The sequence below is a fragment of the Mchenga conophoros genome, linkage group LG12 (genome assembly GCF_057382185.1).
Source record: "Mchenga conophoros isolate Kocher_MC1m ecotype Shallow Benthic linkage group LG12, M_conophoros_male_GT1.1, whole genome shotgun sequence".
Lineage (NCBI taxonomy): Eukaryota > Metazoa > Chordata > Actinopteri > Cichliformes > Cichlidae > Mchenga > Mchenga conophoros.
The window spans coordinates 22,494,082-22,515,480 of NC_140537.1; the positions used below are offsets into that span (position 1 = coordinate 22,494,082).

Here is a 21,399-nt window from a genome sequence, read left to right on the forward strand (position 1 = left end):
GCTTCTCATTAGGTACAGCAACTCTATATTTTGCTTTTGACAACTTAACCTGCATCTTTTTCTCCCCCCTTAGTGAGTACAGGAAGTATGCGGGCCAGCAATGTAGTTATAGCTCCATGTGGTCTGAGGTTTGAGTCTTTTTGAATCTGGGACTTGTATGTATGGTACCAAAGGTTGAGGAGAGGACATAATGAAGGCTTTTGTGTAGATCCCTCCACATATCTCAGAATAGGAAAACCACCTCTCTTATTTCTTTACCTCTCCAAACGCTTTAGCTAACAGTAAACTCATTTAAAAAACAACAACAATTGACTATTTTCGATTCATTTACTCTATTTCTTAGAAAATCTCTAAGATTTTCCCATCTCTGGTTTCTCATCTCTGTTATTTTGCTATTATGCCTTGCTGTTTTGTCAGTGTCTGCCACTTTTGTTATTCTGTCTGAATTTCTGTTTTTGTCTCTTTAATGCTTCCAACAGCTTTTGTTGACTCTCTTGTACTCTCTTTTCACTTTGTCTCTCTCTGTCACTATCACAGTCTCTCAGTCTTCCTCATGCACCCTGTCTTTCTTGACATAGTTCGAGACAAAGCTGTGGATTGATGGTAGCATGACAGTCTAGAGTGTACTGCATTGTCAGACAGCTACCCATGCTGCCCTCGGCAATCCTTGACAGTGTTGTCATGGATGAATGAACACACAGTTTTGACACGGGGTGCAACGGTGTCAAGTAACAAAACTCTCTTCTGTTCTGTCAAGTTTTATAAGTTGTTAGACCTTGTAAGTTTTCAAGACCACAGAAAACTTTTACACTTGTAAAGTTGCTCACATGAATCCATAACATCTACAAAAGGGTTCTAGTCATTGCCATAAATATTTAATGAACATGAAATCATTTAGGACCTAAAAATACTTCTCAGTCTTGCTGCTTGGAAAAGTTGTCAGATAATTTTATGTACTTAACTACAAGAGCAATTGGGATGGTAAATTCCTCAGTTGGGACTTAAGCTGGAAAACACTTAATAAGCCACGGCTTTAAATAATTGCTACCAATTAATTGCTTTTTACTTGCATAACTATTCAGTTAAGTAGTCTTGTGAGTTACTAAAGGGGGTCATTGTCAGTGCACTTCATATGTTTTCCTTTTTTTTATGTATTATAAATTCATCTTCTCATGAAATAGCAATTATCATTAGATGATGACTGTGTAATCATTATAAGAAAATATCATTTGCAAAGATTCATGATCTGAAGCTGCCTGATTGTCTAAAACTGCAGTGACCCTTTAATACTATTTGTATGTTTAATGGTGTTAAATCGAATATAAATACATTTTTTCTCAACTTTATTAACATGACACTTCTCACACATTAACTAATCAAACACTATGCCAAGATGCTTGTGGCATAATCCATGGTTTCCTGGTGTCAGAAGAAGGTGCCAGATTACTGCCCTTAGAGAAAGAGTGCTTCTATGCTTCTTCAGGATCCCATAAAGAAAAAAACTGTAGCCCATAACAACATCTGCTCCTTGTTTTTAGATTAAAATCACTGCTTCATTTTGAATGGCAGCTTTTGGAAAAATGTACCTTCAAAGACGGAGTATTGACAAACCTTATTATTCTTCTAAAATGTTCTTTTCAATGGCTAGACTCACTTGTTTTCATAGGAACAATATTATATCCATCTGTTCTTATAACTTTGGCAAACGTGCATGGAATGAGTCATGACTTTGCTAAGTCAATTATGTGTTCATGTATTATCAATTAAAAGGTAACATTCTAGTGGCTGTTTGTAGAAAAAAATATTGTCAAGCCTTTTAGAAAGCCAACATTAGTCATTGCAAACTGAGAGAAATGATGATAAATCTCTGGCATTGAAGTCAAATACATTCATTACCTCTATTAAACTGTGTATGTATGAAATCTGTATGTAATTAAAAACGGTTATTGTATTTAATATCGAATTTTTTCCAGACAAAGGCAGCCAGGCAAATACGCCATTTTCCTACTCTACGCATCCATCAACAAAATCCAACACAAATAACGGAAAGGCCTCTAATTGCTCAGCTGACCAGGCTAATAAAACAAAGCTGATTTTGTTACTTGGTGGTTTTAATAACACTGGAGAGCTGGAGAGTCAATTAAAAAGGATTAGCATGCCCCCAATCAGCTCAGAGCCTCTTCATGCTTTAATGATTATAGAGTGTCATCAGTACTCCTACACTGCACAGTGAATCAGCTTTGACATCCGCATACAAACACTTTGCTGTAAAAGTTTGAAAAGTGTTAGCTTCCCACTTGTAACATGTACTGCCCATGTACACATCCACACACATTTCTTTTTTATATATCTACACAGACTCCCTTTGTTAGGTACCTGCTTTCGGTATGCGCAACTATTAAAAGCCAAACGATACAATGGTAAGAGTTAAAAAAAACCTCGGTTTTCCTAATTAAATACATCTTCAGCTTTTAGTTTGTCACTTTTAAACACTACCTTAACCATGCAGCCATCCACCTTCTAAGACTATGAACTGCTCACTCGCCTGAGTATAAAAGAGCTTGAGGAGTTAACTTCTGAGTCAGACACTACAGGTGTACACTAAAGTGCATAAATAAGTTTGGAATGTACATTTCCCCTAGTATTTATGTCATCTATATTTCTTTCTCCATGTCTCTCCCTCTCTGCATCTTGCTTCCTTTCACCTTCCTTTGCATTCCCCACTCTTTCGTCTTCTGTTGTTCCCATTAGTGATGCTGAAGTACTTAGTAAAGGGGGGGGAGAAGCAAAATACATCACTGTCCAGAGATATAAAGCAGTAGAGACACAGCTACAGAGAGCTTCGACACTTTTGCTGCACTGACCCATAACCATGCACGGGGCTGTTCTATAATTTAGCAACCTGTCAATCAGTTGAGCAGTGACTCACAGCAACCAGAATAGTCGGTTAGATGCTACACTGCCTTTAAAGACTTGAGAAACCTCTGTAATCTCACCTAATGCAACTGCTCTTCTGTGAAACGTTTGTTGTGGTAAACAAAATGTATCTATTTTTTTTCCATTTTATCAACGTATGCGTGCGACTATCTGTTTTTCTATTTAAATAATTGTTTGAAATATGAATGAGAATCCATCAATCTGTGAGGAACACCCAGCTGTTTAAATAAATAAATGAAGGCGTCGACCATGCGACTGCGGTCAAGCAGTCAGGCAGTTGTGTTCTTGCATATTATGACAGCTTGAATCTGTGTCACCATATTTCATATAGCTGCTATAAAAGTGTGTGCTGCAGAGTCGCTCTAGAATTATATTTCCTTGTGGCATTCTGGTTTTGCAGATGAGACAGGAACAAAAAGTACAGCATCTGGTATTGAAACGCAGGAGAGAACGACTCTAATCTTTTTTAATTTCCTAACTCTCAGTTCCTCTATGGCAAGTTAAATTGTTACCTTTTGAACTTTAGATTTTTGGAGGTTTTGATTCTGATTCCAGCTGTTACTAGGTCAGCATCTGTTTGGGGAAATGTTCCCTTGACTGTGTCTGAGCTGTTGAGTAGATTTGGATGTTTTTCGTCTTGCCTCTTCGTCTAATGATTTGAGCCCAGGGTCTCATTTCAGCTTTCCATCCCCTAACACTCTCACCCAAAACTGTCATCTCTGAATTTCCGCCTTGCCTTCAACTGCTATTACTGCTATCACAGGTCCCATACATTTTCTTTTCCTAAGAGGTCTTGGAGTAGTTTTCTCCTGATTCGGCTGTGTAATATTTTTGAATTCTTTTTTCTTTTGTTTGTTTCAATTGCAGCTACTAGATATAGTACTTTTTCCACTAATGGCCTACCTGTGTTTGCAAAATTCAAAGTTCAAGCTTTGCACACTCACATTCCTGGTGGATATATATATATTTTTGGCTTCCAAAATAGTTGTAATGTTACAAATTCTATGTTCTTATGTGCTTCTCCTTCATTTTTGAACTGCACTTTCAAGTCACTGACCTTCTCTTCTGCTTCCTTCACTTTTTGCACATCTTTTTCCCATTTATTCGCCAACCACCTGGACCGAGTCTCAAAAGAGCAACCCATCCATCAATCCTCCATTGTGGTAGTCTATCCACTGTATGTAATGTCTGTTTCTTCTTTTGCTTAGAGAGATAGGTTAGGAAAGCTAGCGCTGAGAGGAATTACTGGTGGATTTTATACACTCATGCACATTTAAATACCTTTGTTTTCTTTTTTTTTTTTGTTGTCAGTTTTTGATTTAAGGAGAAATATGCTTTTGCTTTTACCCTTTTTCTCTTTGCCTCGTCTCTTCCCATGCATTCCTCTCATGATTTTTATTTCTCTTATGTTCTCCAAATTGTTGGGCCTAATGGATTACCACTGTATATCTTCACCAACTGGTCCTCCACTCCCTTTTCTACTCATTTACCACCCAGTCTCTTTCTTCTCCCCCTCATCTTTCTTTCCCTAATTGTGGCCAGACCATATAAAATTCTAAATCACACTGTCCCTCTCGTAGCCTCCCTTACCTCCTCATCACCTTTTTGTTTTTTCTTTTCATTCCATTCTCCTCCACGGGCGCCCTTTCTTCCTTCCTCTCTCGCTGCCTCTCCCTATTTGTTGACAGTGCCGGTTTAGCTTTAATGGATCACCCATAGGTATCTCCTCTTAGCCTGCTTTCCCCATTTCCTCCTCCTCCACCGGCATAATCACGGCCTCCCCTAACTCTCTATCTTTTCCTCCCTCACCGTTGCCGTGGAAATACCTTTTCTTTATCCGGCCCTCTCTTGAGATTGTTCCCCATCCATCTTTTCCTCCCTCTGTCTCTCTCCACACTTGAATGTTGACATGAGAGGGTGAGTCTAATAGATCACTGTGAAGCATCTGCACCTGTGTTAAATCTCAGCGGTAACACATAATGTGTGTGCAGGTGTCTGCGTGTGCATGTGTGCATGTGTGCATGTGTGCGCTCTGGAGAAGCCGATGCAAGCTTTTTGTTCAGCACATCCGTGACCTCCTTTAGTGCTGAGCAACTTCCTTTTTTGCCTCTCCTACATATCACCTGCTTCTACCTGCTTCCCCCTATTGTCCTGTTCTTTCTGCCACTCATAAGGTTACGTGTCTGAATGTGAACAGATTAGTTGCATTACTTCAGTTTTGAGGGATAACGCAGTAGTAAAAAGCACATGTATTAAATATTGCTAATAGACAAATAATTGTGAATTTATTCAAAGTACAATAATTAGAGAAATACTGGTAACCTGCAAAATTCTGATGTATGATTTGCACGTCAAGCATCGTTTACTGAGTGTGTACCGTTTTGCACAAGAGCATTAGTTCATAGAGCGGCCTCTGTAGGCCTGTCCCAGTCACACTGGGTGTCCGCCTGTGTCCCAATTCTGTCTGTGAGGGACACCTTGGAGAGTACTCAGCTATTCCTCACACTAATGCACATGGAGTTATTTTTTTCCTCTCCTATATGTACTTTTCCTCAAAGCCCAAGTCCATGTATTTTCTAGTCTTAGAGCTCTTTTAAAAATGTAAACCAAGTTGTCTCTTTTTATGTACAATGCTTTGTAGAATTCTCAGACTGTGTATGATGTGATCACAAAATGATTGATGTGTGACTTTGACTAAAAAACAAAAAACAGGTTTAAATTTGGCTACAACCACTTTTGTCATAATCACCTTATGCAAACACCTCTCCCAGCACTCCTTTCATTGTTGTTATTCTTTGTCACAGCAGCGACTGTTCAACTAGAAAAAACAAAGTATAAAAACAAAATCATGGTAGATGTGTTTAAATGCAGTTGCATGTTTTTGCTGGACTGATGTTAAAAAACAAACATTTTTTACACGTTGACTATTAAAACAATTGATCAAAACACTGTAGAAATCTATCATATCAAGTCTTTGCAGTAACCTTAAGGGTAAACCTGTGTAAACTGCCTTATTCATATATATATATATATATACCCCTAATTAATGTGTCTTTTGCTTACAGCATAGTAGAAAAATTACCAGGAGATAGAAGTGTGTTCCTGTTTAATTTTTTTAACAGATTAAACAGAAACACAAAAACAAACAACAAAATAAACACAAATAATTTAAAACTGAATTTTATCAAAGGTGTCTTTCAGATCATCATGTGTGATGATCGCTGATGGCGACCCAGTTATGTCACTTTGGTTAATTGGGTCTTTGTGTCACTTGCCTGCATCTTCTTAATTAAGCTGTCAGAGCCTCTGAAATTCCATGTTGGCATGCATGTATACAGTACACGCCCACACACACACAGAGACACACACAAACATTTCACTTGCTTGCATGCCATGTAGCAATATAGTGACCTAATATTAACCTGCGCAATCTGGCCATTCCTGGCATGTATTGCACTGGTTTGTGACTGTAGTTAATTCCCCACAGAAGAACTGGACAGCAGGATTTTCCTAATCACCTCCCAAGTGTAGTTGGGATGTAGACACAATTACCAGGACACGTGGCCAATTATAACAATAACATGAAATAGGGCAGATATTCTGTAGGCGACAGATTGTAATATAATCAACATAATTCAGTGACAGTCACTGTCACTACAACATTTCTGGTATTGTGTTTGGCATCTTTATCTAGCACATTGTCTTTGACTGTTGGTGGGTTTGGTTATGTCTGCTTACTACACTTTTTTTCTCAAAAACAAAGTCTATATTTAAAAAACAAAACCTTAAAATTCATGTTTATTGGCATGTGTTGGTTATATATACATAGTATTATAGATTTGGCATGTCATTTTTATACTGTTAAAAATAAAAAGGTTTAAATTATTAGAAAACCATTGCATTCATTTTTATTTTCATTGGAAACAGAATTTGTTTCCTTTTTTTTCATAAGTATTTGGCTTAAAGTATCATATAAGATCTTTAGTTAATATTTGAAACCAAGATTAGCTTGTATGTTGAATTCTGAATGAATGAATGAACAGACCAACCAAGTGTGCTTTGTATCGACTGGAGACAAAACTGAAGACTTATAGCTTTAAATATAACAATTGTTATATTTAAAGCTACAATTGTTATATTTAAAGCTACATTCATGTGTCCAATTACTTTTGGATATCTGAAAGTAGGTAATGTGTATAAAAATGGTTAGCGGCATAATTACAAAAAGCAGTCATTCTTCAGATACTTAAGGACTTAACTGCAGTGGAGATGGGAGCGAGGTCAGTTTGTCCAGACTTTTTATTGGCACCAAAATGTGGCCATTTGTATTTGTTAGAAAGTTACAAATTATCAGATAAAGCAAAGCCAATAAATTAAACAACAGAAGGAAAATGAACACACTCAGACACACACACTGTCTGCTCTGTGCAAATTTGCTTAACCTTGATTGTCCAAATCAATGGCTACTACTTTTACACTTAAGTGGTAAAGTTAGAACGCTTAGATATATAACAGGTCGATTGCAAAGACTACTTAGATGTTCAGGAAGGAAAAAACAGTTTAATGTGAAAGCTTTCAAATGGAGAGCATAAAGCAAATGCATAGACTGAGTACTATATATATATATATGCAAACATATATGTTTGCACAAATGCCTGGTGTACCATATCAAACAATTTGTAGTGTTACTGTAAGTAGTGATCTCCAAATCAATTTGCAGATGTTCACATGCTGAATGATGGCCATGGATAGCAGCTTCAGCTATTGTCTACCTATGAGCACAGTGAGTGAACGCAAACTCCCAGGTGCATCATGGTAGTTTCATTTAATCCATTTAGACAGTGATTTCACTTGAAGTGCCATCTTTATTTGATTCTAAAGAAAACATTCCAGGACAAATTATTTTAGTCTTTTTTCCACTCCATGACTGTTACGCTTTTGTAATTGTTTGAAACAACAAAGTCTTTTTCTTCATCTTAACACAATGAGTTAATTGTTTTGTCTAATATCAAAACACACACACACACACACACACACACACACTTAGACTCACACTCACAGACAGTCTTCACCATATTCAAGCGCGCTGTTGGATTAAATTTCTATTAGCTTTCCTCGATTGAGTTTGAAGATTGTTGATTAGCCAGTAATAGCCTTTGTTACTGCACTAATGAATAGCTTGATTACTATTCTACTAAGCTACACATCAGGACCCAGGTTGGCGCTTGTGTAGGTGTGTGTGGCATCTGCTGGTATTATCGTCTGATAAACACACACAGACAGTTATAGCCAATTGTCTGGGTTTGTGTCAAGAAAGCTTATGGCAGCAGGAGAGAAAGATAGATGGTCTGCTTTGCCAGCACACATCTCTCATTGTCTCTCTCTCTGCTGTATCCCTCACTTCATCTGTGTCTTTGCCTCTCAATATGTGTCGTCACACCTGCTCTTTTTTTCTCCTTCCTACTGTCACTCTGTTGTCTTATTCTTCATTCCTGCTTCCCTTCCCTCCACCTCTGTCTTCCCTGACCCTCTTTCATTTGCACTCTTTTTCTTTCTTTCCTTCGTTCTTAGATGTCCTCCTTTCCTCTCTTGTTTATTTCCACTGATTAGAGCGACTGGGCTCTTGAGGACTAAGTTGGCGTGCGTGTGGCTTTGTTAAATGTCTGTGAGAGCATATGGGCATATGTGAGTGTTTGATAATGGAAACAGGCATGGTAATTACAGAGATGGCTCTATAGATGCCAAACAGAGCCAGTAATAATGAGTGTGGCACATCTGGTTGTAATGTGTCAGTGTGTCTATCTGAGTATGTGTACTGGCTGGGGGTTGAGTGGGAAAGGGCAGTCAGACAGCTGGAGTTATATATGCTTCACCAAAGATACAAATAAGCATTTTTTGCGACAGGCATACCTTTCAAATGTCACCAAGGCATCGCGCAGACATGCCTTGATGACATTTGAAAGAGAGAGAGAGAGTGATTAAAGGTCATACAAGTTCCTTATAAAAGCAGCAAGTACTCAGCATCTATAGGAACTGGGTATGTTAGTGTACTTTCAGATTCCAGCCTTGGACACGAAGTCATACCAGTATTTATGTCACATCAAATCCTATTCTGAAATTACACATACCACATACAATACAAAACTTAACATAGCTTCTGGCTCTGTAAAGTGTAGCGAATGCGTACCTTAAACTTGCATTCTTGTTAAAGGTCATCGGAGGGGCATAGCTGTGGTTGCCAAAAATATTTTAAAAGTCTTGTACAAGCTAATTGGAAAACGGCCCTTGCTCTACCTTTATAAGTGCATTGTTGCCTAGTTTATGGTCTCTTTCACGATGTTGGGGCATATATTTTGATTGTTCCGAATGTCAGTTCAGTTCGATTTGATTTATTTATAAAGCATCAAATCACAACAATAGTCACCTCAAGGCAATTTATATTGTAAGGTAAAGTCTTCACAATAATGGAGAGGAAACCCCAACAATCAGATGGCCCTTATGGGCAAGCACTTGGCGACAGTAGAAAGGAAAAACTCCCTTTTAACAGGAAAGAACCTCCAGCAGAACCAGGGTCATGGAGGGGCGACCATGTGCTATGAACCACTGGGAGGGAGTGGAGGGAGACGGGACAAAAGACACACCGTGGACAAATTTAATAATGTCTAATGATTAAATGCAGCGTGATGTATAAACACATAGTGAGCTGGAAAAATAAATGAGTGAAGAAGAAATACTCATTGCATCATGGGAAGCCCCCCAGCACTCTAGGCCTATTGTAGAATATCTAAAGGAGGATTCAGCTGATCCAGACTATCTAGAAAGTAGAAGCCAAACTGGGAGCTTTGTCCACAGAAGATTGGCCTGACAGCTGAAGGCTCTGCCTCCCATTTTACTTTTAAGTACTCAAATAAACCAGCAGTCTAAGAGTGAAGTGCTCTGTTGGGGTGATGTAGTACTATGAGGTCTTTAAGATTAGATGGAGCCTAATTATTTAAAGCCTTTTATGTGAGTAAAAAGATTATAAATTCAATTCTGGATTTAACAGGGAGCCAGTCAAGAGAAGCAAGTATGGGAGAAATCTGCTGTCTCTTTGTAGTCCCTGTCAGTACTCTCGCTGCAGCATTTTTGGATCAACTTAAGGCTTTTCAGGGAGTTTTTAGAACAAACTGGTAATAATGAATTACAGTAGTCCAGCCTAGAAGTAATAAACGCATAAACTATTTTTTCATCATCACTCCGAGACGTGATGTTCCTAATTTTAGAGATATTGTGCCAAAGTATTATCCGTGATATGCTCTTTAGCTAATGACTTGAGATTGTCAGGAACGTGCAGTTTCACTTTCATACGGATATGTTAATACATGGTAATGCAAATGCACAGCAAAGACACTGTGGATAATGTCTACAGAAACCAAGAAATAAAGCTATTTCAGGCCATTCACCAATAGACTGTTTTTGGCAGCATTTTTTTTCACTTACAAATATCACTTACCTTTAGTAGAAAATAAATCATCCCTTGTGTTTTTGATTAAGTACAAACTGGAGGCACTTGGTTAATATCAAAATCATCTGACCATAACTAAAATTATCATCTTTCCTAGACTAAAGTAATTTAGTCCACACATAGTATACAGTTTCCAAATCACATACATCTGTGTCCTGCACTTAAATAGACAAAACCAAAGCACAACATATGATATCAAATGTTCTCACTTGGAATAATCCTGCCTGGAATCCACTGTGAATATCGTTGCTGTGTGGGAAGAAACTGGAACAACTGAAGGAAACTCTTGCAGATGCGGGGAGAACATGTAAGCTTGAGGTGACAGGGCTAAACTCTGAAGAGCAATCTTCATGAATGTCTCTTTACTGTCTCTTTCCACTGACACCCAACACCCCAGTGGAAATGAAGCCTCCTGGAACAGGTGTAGTGTGGGTTTGGATTGTTAAAACATGGAAATCGAATGCATATTTAGTTCCCACCCACACATAGGTAGGGTAATCACTATTAGAGCTCTTTAGCCCACTCACATAAGGACCCAGATAATATAAGTAATCAAGGGGATAATCCTCAGCGATGAACATACATATTAACACTTCGGCATTTCACAGACACATCCAAACACACACACACACACGGGCTCACACATGCACGGCGTACAGCTTGATTTCCGTGATTTGACTGCAGAATCAGGTTGTAATTTAACTAGCCAATTTTGTATTCTGTCATACTCTCATTGTGCTTATTGTGCATAGATGTGTTTTTGGCTGCTCCTATTTTGAAAAATGAATGTTGTGATTCAGTGGCAGATTCTACCCATAGACCTTGTATCACTAAGCTGTTATCAGCTCCCTTATGAGACTCTTTGTAGTGGCTCTACAAAGCATGTCATATTTTAGCATTTGCCATAGATACTCTTTGTTTTGTTATCTTACTTCTTGCTCTGTGGTCTGCCATTTATTTTGCTTTTGCAAGATTTATACTGTTTCTTTTTGTGACACAATATGACTATGATGTTCCTGCTTTGCTTTTCAAAACATGCTGCACTACAGTGTAACAAAAGGCAATATATATATCTCTCCCTTTATGCCTTGGCCTACTTTTATCTTTCATAGCATACAGGCACGTCTTTGTTCCACTGCCAAAGAAAGATGCATATCTTAATAGATTGTCATTAAATGCAATGCATTTACCTTTTCTCCTGTTTTGATTTGTTTTTAAGTTAGAAAACAGCTGAAAGTATTTGCATATTTAGATATGCTCACTCCCCAGTACAGCAATATCTATCACCACAAGTGGGTGCGTTAGTGAGAGCCAGGGAAATGCAAACCTGCTTTTATCTGGTAGTCTTGCTCACAGTGTATACCTGTAGACAAACCAATGTCAGTCTTTAGCTCCAAACGGCAAGAAAACAGGAACAAAGTGAGTGTGTAATTGTTCAGACAAAGCCTTTATCCTTTCAACGAAGAAGCCCTTTTGATTTCTTTGTCTAAAGAAAAAAGAATGGACTCTTGCTGAACTTTTTTTTCTTTTAATCCTGTTACAGTTGAAACGGAGGGCATTGTTACAGCTTGTGTTTGCAAGCGTATCAAACGGTGCCTTCTGACACACTCAGGTTGTGTTTGTGATCACACTCAGAAACACTGGAAATATTTTCACACTTGCATGTATAATCACACATTTCATGTTTATGCTGATAAAAAAAACTTGTGTAAAAAAAGCCAAAATGTAACTCACAGGTAACTTTGCAGCTGGGCTTATTACATATGTATTTTGTAGGAGTTTCACTTTATGACCATAAAAATATGGGACAAAAACACTTAAAAGAACCAGAGAAAAGTGATTTTACTAAGCTTTGCAGCAAACACTTTATTGAACTGAATTTAAAAAAAAAAAGAAAAATTTTATTTTGCGCCTGAAATGGTTATAATAGCTGTCACTAGGCAGGTTCATTTATTTGGAATAAGAAGGGGAGAGTTTTATCAGTGTGAGTGCATACTTGGTGTGACTGGTTTTCTCAAAGCTGTAAACAAGGTGCCCAAACATTGGTTGTATCCTGTTAGTCTTACTGGTGCTCAGTAATACTGTTTTTTTGTTTTGTTGTTTTTTGGGGGGTTTTTTGAGGGCAAAATCTAGATGAACTCCAGCTGGAGCATCGGGGAGAGAAGAATCTCAATATAAAACACATTCAAGGATGCATATTTTTTGTCCCTTTTTACAGTGGGCTGATTGATTTGCTAGTTTTTAGTCACACTTCTACACAGAAAGGTGCCTCAAGGGTTGTTTGAACCTTTTCTCTGCAGTGACCACACAGACCACTTTAATTTCCTTCTCTAGTGTCGGACCAGTAACATCATACTGAAATGTTTGTCAAAATGCAGCTATTGCTATGACTGAGTGTCTAAAGTGTTGCATGAGTGCATGAATCTTACAATGTTAACTTGCATATCTCCAGCCTCACACTGTACATCGCAGTAACATTAACGCATGGGCGTGCGAGCTTAGAGCTAAATAATGTTTTTGTATTCTTCTACACATCAGTATTGATCCCACAGATTTATAGACACACCATCCAGCAGAATTCCTAACAGAAGACTTTGTCTATAAATAAAATAAATGTATCAATTCTCATTTATTTAAATTGCCATGCTCTTAAAGCCTGCACTGTAACATTTTTGTTAGTAGATTACTCGCTCTCTCACCTTGTCTGCTCTTTCAAATTAGTATATGTATATGTTAGGGGTGCAACGATACACAAAATTCACGGTTCGGTTCGGTTCGATACTTTGGTGTCACGGTTCGATATTTTTTCGATACAAAATAAAATGTTCATGCCTTTTTAATTTGTCATTTATTAAAATTATAAATATATATTTTAACTCAAAAGTACAGTTTTTAAATTTAACCCTAACCCTTGTGCGTGTTTTTTATTTTGACAGCGAATGCGCACCTGCGGACCACTTATGTGCAGCCCTGGTTATTTAGCTCATCATATCGCAGCCACAGAAATTCTTTTGTCCATGAAACCATAAAGCTGCACTTTCTTTTTGCCTTATAGTCTGATTTGTCATAACTTCTCCGTTTTTTGGTAAGCTTTTCTTTGGCTGTCACTTCTTCACCCTGACCTGTCTTATTTGGCTCAGCAGAACTAAAATATATATACTGCTGCTTTTACACACGCACTCACATAAGCTCAGCGATTCTCTGCGCGATCAACCTCTCACATTTTTAAGCTTGCTGCGGGAGATTTCACTTGTCATGTTTGCATAGTAAGCTAACGATTAATAAGACAATGTCAGAGGAATTGGTGCACAAATTATCATCACTCACAGATCAGTGCTGTCGCTCTCTATACACAGTTCACGCGATTGCAAAGTGAAAGCAAAAAAACAAGCGCAAATTCAAACGCGATTTCAATATGTCACATATTGACAGTGGCTCACCGATGCCAATGACATAATTACCCAGCTACATTTCCGAAAGAATGCAAAAGCATTGACATTTATTTTTCCTTCCTACAATAGCCGGACGGGCAGGGCAGAGATAAATTTTGGTAGCCCGACTGGAAAAATCTCTAGCCCCAGGACATCGGGCTAGCGATTTTGCGAGCCCTGTATCTGATTGAGGAATCACTCATCTTTGGAAAAGAGAGTTTATTACAGAGAAATGGCTCTTTCCAAAATAAAAGCTATACTATCCGCTTCTTCTGGGCTGTATTCTCAGCAGCATATTAAACATATCAGGTCCCCATAAGGAGAATCCTGTGCTAACGGCTGTCTAAATGACTCGGGTAAAGTTTGTAGCATGCATGCTTGTTGTTTTTGTCTTTGCACTAGGATGATGTCGGCGTAAATGTGCAGTCATATTCGTTGTGTTCCCACTAGTGCTTTCAGGTTAACCTCGTTAAAATGACCTTAACCCCACAACACGGCAAATCTCCGTTAACGAGCTACCCCTGATAGCCCCGTGCATGGGGCTAGACGGCCAACACGTTAACGAGCTAACTGCGCTAACACACTAGCTCCCACCCATGTAATTGAGCATTGCGTGGCACATCCAACATACTGTTTTACTTTAGTCCATGACGCGCTTACCTTCAGGGTCATACGTCACATGAAAACCAAAATAATTCCAAATGCCAGATCTGAATGAGGGTGGGAGAGGTTCAATTTGCCATGTTGCAACGAGAGCTTAACTTCTGTCTCGCTAGCTTGCCCTGCGCTCTTCCTTCTGACTATGCTGTCTGTGTGGAGCGCTCAGTGGATCTGCGCTCGACAGTGCAGCCTAGGCGGAGTAGTCGAACGCAGATTCACTGAGCACTCCACACAGACAGCATCGTCAGAAGGAAAGTTGATAAAATAAATTACAAATGTTGTATTGTTCGATACATATGCGTACCGAACCGAAAGCACTGTATCGAACGGTTCAATATCGATACGAATATCGTTGCACCCCTAGTATATGTATATGTAAGCTAATTTGCACTCTTCTTGGCAGAATGCTGGTCATCACTGGAACAAACTATCTGCGTCTTTGTTTATAAATCAGTGCGCTGTGCACTCCCATCAGCGCTTTTTTGTGATCTCATCACACCAATCTGCCTCATTTAGTGAATTTGGCCATAATAGTTGGGATTAGGTAAGTAGCATTCATGGTTAGAGTAGGAAATAATCAATGTAAGTCAATACAATGTCCTCTTATGTGACAGAAACACCACTTTGTGTGCATGTGCACGCATGCGATTGTGTGGGAGAGAGATGAGGGTCTTTAAAGTTTTGCTCGATTGGATGTGTGCGCGGGGGAGCACGGGGGGGGGCTGGGGGGGACGAGATAAGAAGAGAAGGCTTGAGTGAAAATTGGGGAAAAAGAAAGTTTAAAAATGAGGTGTCAATTCTAGTGTTTCATCTGGGCAAGATAAAAGAACAAAGAGAAATCTGTTTAATGTTAACTTTGACGCTCGGAACCTTTGATTCACTCACAATAATTACACTGAGACAGGTAAGCGTGCATAAACACATACTTGCACAGGCCTTGAGATTTTGCTAATCTATTTAAACACTTCGGCGTACACTATTCAGTTCAATTCATAAAATTGAGATATTAACTCAGTCTTGCAGCCACATACATTATAGAACACTTTGTGCACAAATGTAGCTGTGCTCACAGTATGAGGTCAGGAACCAAAGAGCTGCATTTACTTCTCTGCACATTAGCATAATGAACATCCGTTAAGAGATTTTGTTGAACACTAGACAGCCCTGCTAAAATATGATTACAATGTTGTGCAACAACAGATGTCAGATTATAAAACATGATAAAATAAAAAAAAATATGACCGAGGAAAAACACAATTTTTTTTTTCCCCTAACTACTTGTGGTGTCGTTGCTAAAATATTCATGACATTTAAAACATTGTCAGGTACTTAACAACAGTGGCTGTGCAAGGAGGGCTAAAAATGTATTTAAAATGTGAGAGAAATTAGCAGGCAGTTTTGACATCCTGTTTTATACTGGCTTAACAACACAAGAATGATTAAATGCCACAAACGCGTCTAGGTTGTCCATCCATGTATAAAAAAATTGCTTGGTCTTTCAGACCATCCAAAGAAAAATTAACATTAGACATGAATTCTGCCAGGCATCAGTTCATGCCCTAAGGATGAAGCCCACTTGGGTCATGCAGCAAGACAGTGATCCTAAACACACCAGCAAGTCCACCTCTGAACAACTCAAAAACTCTCCAGTCTGACCAAATTAAAGCAATTCCTGCACAGAGAAGGAGTAAAAGACTATCAGCTATCACAAAGACTTAATTGCAGTTGTTGTTGCCATTACTTTTTCACGCATGACTAGGAAGGTTTGAACAGCATTTTGCATTTACTCGGCGTTTCCTCATCTGATATTAAAGTTTGCTTTTTGACTGAAAACTTTTAATTAATACCAATATGGAAAAACTAAGAATCGGGAAAGGAACAAATACGTTTTCTCAGAACTATATCCATATATTTGAATTGTTCTACCACTCTTCTTCCAGTAACTTAAGCTCCACATTCAGTTAACCTGGGCGACCTTCTATTTGTAACTTGTTAGTTCTGGAGTTCTGTGCATGATGAGTAAAAACAAGAAAACCTTATTGTTAATAGTACGTGTTTTCTGGCATTGCACCGTTTGCCTTAAAGCTGAGGAGATGTTAGCATTTTTATTAAGCATCTATATTTGCTATCCTCTGATATACTCTGTATACATCTCCCTGTCCATAGATGCAGAGTGCTCGCTTACTCAGTGCAAAGTTTAATGGAACACAATCACCAAAAACCTCTGCAGGTCTAGCTGTCACTGTACTGTTGCCTTAAATGTTTTATTTCATTATGAATTTCCTCTACTTGTATTTTATATAAATATAACTTAATGTAAAAGAAAAGGTCACTATAAACAGCATTCAGCATTCCACTGCTTTTTTTCTGTCTATATTTAATTTGTCCATTTCTCTTGTTTTACCGGCTGCACTGAAATTGTAGCAAGCTAGAGTGAGAGAGCCTGTTTGTACGGGTTGTGAGCTTTAGTGTTACAATGCACTGAAAGCCACCGTGGACTTTGACGACGCCTGAAGACTGACGCGTGTTAGACTGATGTGTGCTCTGTTGGCTTCAGACAAAGAGACCACATGTGGTGGCTATTCTACCACTGCCACTGCATCATTAGCCACAGCTGGTGTAAGACTGTGTGCAAATGTGTGAATTGCAAAGGGTGGCTGATTGGATCAAACCAACCTCAAGGGAGAATGTGTATTTGTTATTTTAACTCTCGCCCCCACGTCACCTGTCTCTCTTGGTTTACCCACACGCATTCACATGCTTCCGCTCCTATTCTGTTTCTTTTCTATAAAGTGTGTGCATGTTAGATTAACATGAATGCAAGAGGAAAAAAGAAAAATTAAATTAAAAAAAAACATTCCATTGGATCATCTGGGAAATTTCAGCGTAGCAGTAAATTATAAGTATTACATGAGCATCCAAAGCACCACGAGAGACTATTTTTGTAATACAGTGAACAAGAGACTAGTTTTACCAAAAACAGTGTTACATTTGTTTGCTTAATGCCATATTTTATTCATTTTAAGCGTCCACGCTGTCTAATGGCATGTGCTGGTGATGGCTAATTTGTTGATCCAGGTTTTCAAACTCATTTCCACACACAACCCAGTATGATCTCAAGTGGGCCAGACCAGCAAAATCACTGCATAATACCCTACAAAAAGAAATGCTTCCCTTTCTTTTACTGTGCAGAAAACATTGATGAACAGCTTGACATGTCTTGAGAAAATAAATGTCTTTCAGACAATTTATTTTTCCCCACGTTTAATAAATCTGTCATTATAAAGAAACGCTGCTGTCTTAACTTAAAAAAACACATTAGTGGGACTTTTGGCACCGCTGTCTTACTTCAGTGTGGTATGGCAGGGCACGGGCAATTTATTTGTCAGGAAAAAACTGACACTGATTCAAAACTGTGGCTCAGATGAAATTACCACTGTCACAGCACGCTCCATTCATAATGGCATTACAACAGAATTTTTCCTAGTGCAGGATACAAAGAAAATATAAATATATAAAAGAATTCGTGTTTGGACCATTTACTGGAATAGTTCTGCATATTATACACATGTATGTATATGTATATACATGTTCTACAGTAGACCATAACTATTTTACTTAACTATTTCATGATTTGGTTTGTATTGCATTACATTAAGTCTATTGAATAATTTGCATCTCTTGTGGCAATGCTTCAAAATAAGTCATAGTCAAATCATTGCTTCCTGTGACCACAGCACTTCTTATATCATAAATAAAAAGAGATCCAAATAGTCTGTTTTATGCTGCAAATGTAATTTCTATTGGTTTTTTCCTTTGCGCAGAAAAGAACACATTGTTTTATACCTTTACAGTATGAGGATAAGCTTATCGTCTGACTGTAAATAAATGTTTTTGTTCCTTTGGCTTAGTCTTTTTCTCTGTATAACCTTTATGTTGTAATGGAAGCTGAAAGGTCACACAGCATCTCACTTAAGATTGAGAATTCACAGCTACATTGCACCCCATGACCAAAGAGTACTACTGAATCTGATTCAGAACTGGGTGGAAAAACTGAGAATAACAGTGGAGAGTGAGTAAACGGCAAACTGAAGAATAACAATGAATTTCCTCTTTTCTGCATCTGAGATATCCATTTCCTAATGAGAAGGGAGGAGGAAATTAAACAACATGAATTAAACAACACAGCTTGGACATTTATGTGCCTGCCATAAAGCTTGGACAGGCTGAATTTATGAGGGTTTGGTCCAGTAAATACAGCACTCGGGAAATCTGATTAGGCTCATAAATAGAATAGTTTCCCGCTGTCCTACCCTTCACCCAAAGTACCTTTCGAAAGCATATGTTTGGGCATTTTCCTTTCCTTTACAGCCACCCAAGGGTTCCTTGTTGTTAGGGGCCCACTGTAAGTGAGGGTCATTCAGATTTCAAGTGTTTAATTCCTGTGACTTGGTGCGTGAGCAGCTTCCTGGTATTTCATTATGCACAATCAGTCTTATTATTGTTTCCTGCCTCATAAAACACATTAATTTGCTTGTAAATTTGTAATCTGTAATCTCAAGGATTTATTCATGAGAGCGGTTTGGGTTACTTACAGTACAAGATGAAGCATGAGAGATCATAAGACAGATTAGGGAGCCGCTAACGGGCATCCTGTCCTTCAGCTGCTTATTTATTTATTTATTTCCTTTGACTATTGAATATGGCATGTTCTCAAAGCTTTTCCTCATTGAACCATCAAAAAAGATGACAGCAGCACGCTTTCTAAGTCCTACATCACTCCTAAAAGTTTCTAAAAACAAGATTAAACCCAAGAAAGCTTTAATATTTGTATTCTTATTTTATCCTCTGGATCAGTTATGAAAAGAAGATTTGAACCTAATATTATAATTTCCTCTACAGGGAGTATGTGTTGCAAAAAAGGCGTCGCTATAACTTACTAGATATCTTGTCAAATTTAAATTGTTTCACTTCATGGCAGTAATAAACTAGTCCTCTGTAAAACGTCTCTTTGCCTATCATTGGTGTAGAAAAGACATTGTCCTCACCTCCATTTACCCTCTGAATGTCCCCTAGGTGGAGTGGTTAAAGAATGAAGAGGTAATCGACCCGGCAGAGGACAGAAACTTCTATATCACTATTGACCACAACCTGATCATCAAGCAGGCGCGTCTCTCTGACACAGCCAACTACACGTGTGTGGCCAAGAATATAGTGGCCAAAAGACGAAGCACTACAGCCACCGTTATTGTTTATGGTAAGTTTGTCGGTATGTCTTTCTGTGTGTGTAGGTGTGTGTGTGTGTGTGTGGCTACAAAAGCTGTAACAATAGGATTTGGCTTATACATATTTTTAATGTGTGCTCTAAACTTTTTCATTTCTGATGTTAGAAATATAATGATATGACACCTTTTTTAATGCTTTCTTCAGTTATATCGAGTCTCTGATCAGCGAAGCCAGCCCCCATCTGCCATGTGAAATTAGCTCTACTGCCGTGCCAACACTTCCTCTTCGCGATTGTCTTGATATTCTCACCTCACCCTTGACCTCACCCAATTAAAGCCCTCCAATCCTGCCTTTAGTTCTAAATTAGAACATGTGGGCTTTCCACATGTTCCCACTTTCTGCCAAGATTCCCAGCTCTGCATAGATAAAGCAGCATATGGCATAATAATAGCTGTGAAAATCAACAACAAAAAACATCTTTAAATAGCTCGCTAAACTTCTGGTTCTCTTCTAGTGTTGCTTTGTCTAGAAGCTGAGAGGAAAGAGTTTGTTTGGTGGAGGCCCATGCCTCATACAACTTAATTTTTCTCCCCCCCCCACACACTCTCTCTCTCTCTCTCGCTCTCTCTCACACACACACACACACACACACACACACACACACACACACACACACACGCAGTGTCTCTCTCAAAATATAACACTGACTCCATTCACCAGCAGGACTGTTTCAATCAAAATAACTGAGCGTGTGTGCCTGTTCGATACAGACAGCAAGAGATGGAGTGGTTTGACACTGATGTATCCTTACAAAAATAGATTGTTCAATCTGTGGTTCAATCTTCTCGGCTCCACTAGGGCCTGGCTGACACTGTTGACAAGGTGAAACAGTAGTGGAAAAAACACAGGAGGGGGGAAAAAATGAAGCAACTATAGAAAGAAGGGCGAGAGGTAAGGTGAGGTAGGGGAGAACAGCGGAAGACAACAACTGAGTGAGGAAGAAAAAAGCCTAAAAGCTGAAGGAAATGCATGACAAAAGTGTCTGTGTGTGAATTTACTGGTTACTTTCTGATGATACATTTCTAATTAGGTCTTAGGCAAGGAGTGGGCACTGTCCACTGGGCTGTCGAGATGCAGCAGTGGAATTTCTACCCACTCCACCCCTCCAGATGCCAACTCTCTCTCATTCTAACTTTATAGCTGATTTCTCTCCTGCTGCCTGTCTAGTCTGCTCTTATCTTTGTCTGCACTGTCCTGCCACATTTTCTCTTGAAACACAGAAACAATAATGCTAAACAACAAAGAAACAGCTAGGTCTAATTACAGGAGGATGCAGATGCATTTTACAGCAGCACAAATGAAAGACATGAGGCAAAAAGAAAGAGACAAAGGAGGTGAAGAGTTTCAAAGAAACCATGGAAAACAAACCGCAGGATTCATCCAGCAGCAGTTCACCTCTCTCTCTCTCTCTCCCCTACACCGGGTTAAGCAATTTCCGAGCCCCATGATAACTGGTCATTTAACATGTGTTTAGCCAGCTATACAGCTTAATGTGTTTGCATATTTGTGTCAGTCTGTGCCCTTCAGTGGGAATATTTCTGAATGTAAGCACAGCAGTGGAAAATCATGCTGCAGTAGCTG

General features: G+C 38.7%; 1 protein-coding gene across 2 annotated transcripts in view; it reads left to right on the top strand.

The window, feature by feature from the left end:
- Positions 1-21,399, top strand: part of unc5ca (unc-5 netrin receptor Ca) — a 185,852-nt gene that overhangs the window by 127,182 nt on the left and 37,271 nt on the right. For both annotated transcript variants that reach the window (XM_085294557.1, XM_085294558.1), the window contains exon 5: positions 19,609-19,789. In XM_085294557.1, coding sequence (XP_085150683.1) covers positions 19,609-19,789 — 181 coding nt within the window. The remainder of the gene's footprint in view (positions 1-19,608; positions 19,790-21,399) is intronic.